A 4,839-nucleotide genomic window follows, 5' to 3' on the forward strand; every position below is an offset into this window, starting at 1 on the left:
AAAACAGTGGAAATGAGCTTGAGGGAGGTAAAATGCCAGAGGGGAAACATTTGAAAATTAAGACTATAAACCTAAAATGCAATAAAAAATATATTATTAAAAACAAAAAAATAAAATTAAGACTGTAAATATGGAAAAAGAGATACGGATACCCTTGTATCCTGTGCATTGACATATCTCTTTGGGGAGACTCATCTAAAAGCTCTATGTGTTTGCATTGCTGCTAGGTCCATGTTTGATGGCAATTAGATTGATTGTGACCAGGCAAAGAATGTCTAACAATCTCCTTCCTAGAATGCCACAACTAGATCATCTTTTTAAGAGTGATGCCCACCTGTGACTTGCAATAAATGTGAGATATACTCAAATTAGTGAGAGCAGATATGTAAGTCTGGCCTAGAAGTTGACACAGTGTTCATCTACTTATCAGAAGAAGGTTCAAGAAAGTAAGAAAAGCAAAAAGAGTGGGGGAGTTGCAGACAGAGGAGAAAACTGGTAAGAGCCCTGATCTGCAGTCAAGAGTTGAGGATAAGCCAAGCCCTAAGGATTAGCCTGCCAATAATCATGGACAGTAAGGACTCACAGCCTCCCCAAAAGCAAATCATCCAAATAAAAATGAATCACCTATTCCCCAATGAAAATAAAAATTTTTCTGGGTATGCTCAAAACTGTAAAAATGGCAGTTGTGTTCTTGACCTCTCCAAGTGTCTTTTCATTCAGGGAAAACTGTTGTTTGCCGAGACCAAAGAGGAGGTATTTCCATTTAGCCAGAATATCAACAGCCATTTGGCCAGCCTCTCAATGCTCAGACACACGATCCCCACTCCAGACCCGGCAGCTAGAGAGGCTTTGTGTGCCCCAGATAACTTAAATGCGAGTATTGAAAGTCAGGGCCAGATTAAGATGTACATCAATGGAGTGTGTCGGGAGACTGTGTCACGTTGCTGCAACTCATTTCTGCAGCAGGCTGGATTAAATTTGTTAATAAGCATGACAGTTATTAATAACATGCTTGCCAAGTCCGTTTCAGACTTGAAGTTTCCTTTGATATCAGAGGAAAGTGGATGTGCTAAGGTTCAGGTTTTGAAACTGCTGACGGGTTTGTCTGAAAAGCCAGTCTTGGCGGGGGAGTTAGTCGGTGCCCAGATGCTCTTCTCATTCATGTCCCTCTTTATCAGAAATGGAAACAGAGAGATTCTCCTGGAAACCCCTGCCCCATAAAGGGCCCTCTCGAACACACTGGGACCGATTCCACTCAAAACGCGCTTGGTTTGCAGATGTCAAAGAATCTGCAGAGGGTGTCACTGAAGATCCAGCCTTAGCCAATCACCGCCTCATTGGGTGAAAGTTCCAGCGCTCAATCCAGGACCACGCTCTTATTGGCCAGGCAGGGGCTCCCACCGAGCTTTGAGTAACTTCTTGGTTGTGCAGGCTGCAGGCAATGTTGGCATTGTAAATTCCTCCCTGGCAGCCTCCTTCACGAGGTGAGGGGATCACTTCGGCTGCCTGCTGTGGACAAAGAACATCAAATTACAGCATCACGAGTGCTATTGTTGCCTGTGGTGGTCTCCCTGCCCAAGTGGGACCGCTTTGCAGAGACCAGACGCGTATCGCAGCTTGAGCTGAAAATGCATTTGTTGCAGCTTAGGTTGAATTATTTTTCGTTTACCCTTTCTTCTACACGCGCCTGATGGTTGGTGAACCTAATCATCAAAAAAGTGTACTGCTCTTCTGTCTATTGTACTGACTTAACCTCTTCCACCCAAGCCGGCATCTGTGTGTATCATCAATAAAGTTGTGTGCTTTGATTGGCAGAAAAGAGCCATGGTCCTTGTCCTTGAGTTTACAGTCTGCACGGAGAGAAGGACAAAAAAGGCACGGGTAAACGCCAGCTGACTGGGATGTCTGCTCCCTGGCAAATGCAGGCTTCTCAGTGCTCACAGGAGGCAGGGATAGAGAGGGCTGCACGCAGCGCTCAGAATAAATTTCAAGAAGAGGCTGGGGGCGGAGGTGGGGGGAGGTGAGGGGCACGATGGGGGAAGTTGGTGGAATTAAGGTGGATTGTTGAGAGGACTGAAAGAGAGGACACCCTTGGAGCAGGTAGCACCGTGCCCGGCACAGAGAAATCCCTTCTTAATGTGTTTTCCTTGACTGCTGGCCTGGAAAGAAAGATCAGAGGCCCTGGCCTTTTCCTTTGTCTGCGCATCCCGACGTCGGGGTGGGGACCGGGGTGGGGTGGGTATGGACGCTCTCCCAGACAGCGGGTCGCGTTTATTGCGCAATGATCGCGATGAACGCTGCGGCTTGCCCAGCACCTACCCCGTGTAGTTCTACGCCTCCTGCGAAGCCACGGGGAAACCTGCTTCCAGCCGTACTTCTCTCTTCCTTGGGATCCCCAGCGTTACTTCCTGGCAGAGTGAGACGATTGGCCGCTGCTCCCTTTGGAGGAAGCTCCTTTCTGCCGTATCCCCACTACCTTTGGCAGGACCCAGGAAGGGGACAGAGGAGCCCTCCATCAACTCCCCGCGGGGGTGAGAGGGCAGATGCTGAGGGTACTTGGCATGGCCATGGCCACTCCATCCATCCGTAGACACCTGCACACCCTCCATCTGAAGTCCCGGCACCTTGCCAGGAAAGGATGAGCCCCTGGGCGCAGAAGCACTCCATGGGTCAGGGCAGCTCGTTCTGCCCCGCCCCCACTTTCAACATGACCAGATCCCACCCAGCAGGTTTAGCCCCTGAATCAGCAAAGCCAGGTTCCCTGCACTTTTGTGATGTGTGTGTGTGTCAAGAGGTGGTCCCCTTCCCCCAATTCATGACGAATCCATTAAGCACATCTGCTTCCCTTGGGCAGGGCTGCTGCTGCGCCCTGTGTCCTCTCAGTCTCCCAGGGCTGCTCCTGTGGGTCACTGTGCCCTGGGCAGCGGCGATCTCTATGTGCTGGGTGTTCTGCTTGTTCTCTTTCACACAGAACAAAGCTTTCTTTTCTTGTCTTATTCTCCCCTCCCCCTGCAGCTTGGTTTCCAGGTGGGTTACAACTTTCCTGCTTGTACCATCTGCCCGGCAGTCCATGCCGGTCAGAGGGCCTGAGTGCCTGCTAGGTCCCCCAACCAACTCTGGGAAATCCTCCCACCTGGAATGGGGACCAGGCCTCTTCCCAGGCCCTGGTGCCTGGGATGGCCAACAAGTGACTTGCAGTTGCTGTGACACCCACCCCCCCTCCCCCACTGCTGGGGCTTCCTTGGCTGGCTGGCTCTGGGAGCCCTGTCTTGGTTCCTAAGAGCTGTCAGTCAGAAGGACCACCCTTTCTCCCAAGCCAATCACAGTTTGGCTGGGCAATCTGATTTCAAAGGGGATTTCCCTGCAAACAGCTCCTCATCCACCTTTTTTTTTTTTTTTGCAGTTGTGCTCCATCTCTGAGGCACTTGACACAGTGAGGCCACAGCTGAGTCCTAACTCAGGGAGCACCCCAGAGGCTTTCTGCTCATCCCCTGAGCAAGCTCTGTCACAGGAAAGTCCAGCAGCATCCAAGTGTCTCCACGGCATGGTCTTGGCCCAAGTCAAAACCCTGCTGTCCATTTTCTGGCACTGCCCTCTCGAAAGCGCTCACACACAGCCCTTCTGTCCTGCCCGTCATCCCTTGACTGTCAGGAGCATGCCTGCCTCCCAGGCATGCATGGCAAAAACACCTCCCCTTGTCCTTCCGTCTCAGCACTGGCAAGAGCACCGGTGCCCCCATTCCGTATGTAACGCAAACATAAATACAGCCCTGAGCTGTCAATCACAATACATACCTGCCTGCTGCAACCCAAAGACAGTCTTTCTGGGCTTTCCCGGGGCAAACATTGAGAAAGGTCAGCAAGGCTGAGCTTGCCACCTTCTGTGGGGAGTGCCCTGCCTTGATGGTGCTGCCCCAGCCTCAGCCCGTCTCTTGTGTCAGTCTGGAACTGCCACCACAGGCTATCTTCCACTTCCAGAAAGGGCCCTGGGCTTTGCTTCTCAGCTATCTCATGAGCCCGTTTCCATTTGGTGCCTGTAGGCACTGACTGACTTCCAGACCAACTTCAGGTGCCCTCCCCAGCCTGCTGCCTCTCCTAGGGATTTTATGGTTTGCCACCCCCACCCCACCCCTGCTCCAGGTGAGTGCACACAAGGTTGCAGACATCCAGCTTCCCGGCAGGCATGTCCAGTCTCAGACACTGCATCCTCACCGGGGCGCCATGTGTCACTCTCAAAGCAGTGTCCACCCCAATCCCCTTAGTTTTAAGGGCCACCCTGGACCCGAACAGCCCTCACCCAATCTGTCCGTCTGACGATGCGCAGCTCGGCTAAGAGTTAAGCAGCTGTGGCAAGGGGCTGCTCTTGCCTCTCTTCTGAGGGACACTGGCTGTTCTATGATGCAGATGGGCACCGCACCAGAGGCCAGCAGAGTGCTGCAGAGGGCCGGCCTTTGCCCCGCCTGTTACAGATGCCAGATGTGTCTTCTCACTGCTGCCACTTCCCTCCTCTCTCTGCTCATGGCCTCCTTTCCATCCCAGAAGTGGGTCCGTTTTTCCTTACTGCCTCTTGTTTTCGTGTGAGGCTTAGGACAGCCTTTCCCACTTTCCCATGAACACAGTCTCCTTGGCAGTTTTGTCATTCTTTCACACCTTTCTGTTCAGAGATTTGTCTCATGGATGTGCCTGGAATCTACTTTTGTGCAAGGTGAGAGACACATCCCTTTCCCTCAGGAATCTCTAACTGACTTGGAGCCTCTCCCTCGGCTCACTAGGTGGCCAATGGCAGATGGGGGGTGTGTGTGTGTGTGTGTGTGTGTGTGTGTGTGTGTGTGTGTGTGTG

The 4,839-nt window shown here is 51.9% G+C and overlaps 1 protein-coding gene across 1 annotated transcript; it reads left to right on the plus strand.

Moving 5' to 3' along the window:
- The first annotated feature begins 406 nt into the window (after nt 1-406).
- Nucleotides 407-1,819, plus strand: LOC116536157 (protein ARMCX6-like). Its single transcript, XM_032257829.1, has one exon. It carries the CDS (start codon nt 565-567, stop codon nt 1,219-1,221), a length of 657 nt encoding a protein of 218 aa, XP_032113720.1. The 5' UTR covers nt 407-564; the 3' UTR covers nt 1,222-1,819.
- The last annotated feature ends 3,020 nt before the right edge of the window (nt 1,820-4,839 follow it).

Source organism: Sapajus apella, unplaced genomic scaffold (genome assembly GCF_009761245.1).
Source record: "Sapajus apella isolate SASKATOON/1434 unplaced genomic scaffold, GSC_monkey_1.0 scaffold98, whole genome shotgun sequence".
In the NCBI taxonomy this organism is placed as follows: domain Eukaryota; kingdom Metazoa; phylum Chordata; class Mammalia; order Primates; family Cebidae; genus Sapajus; species Sapajus apella.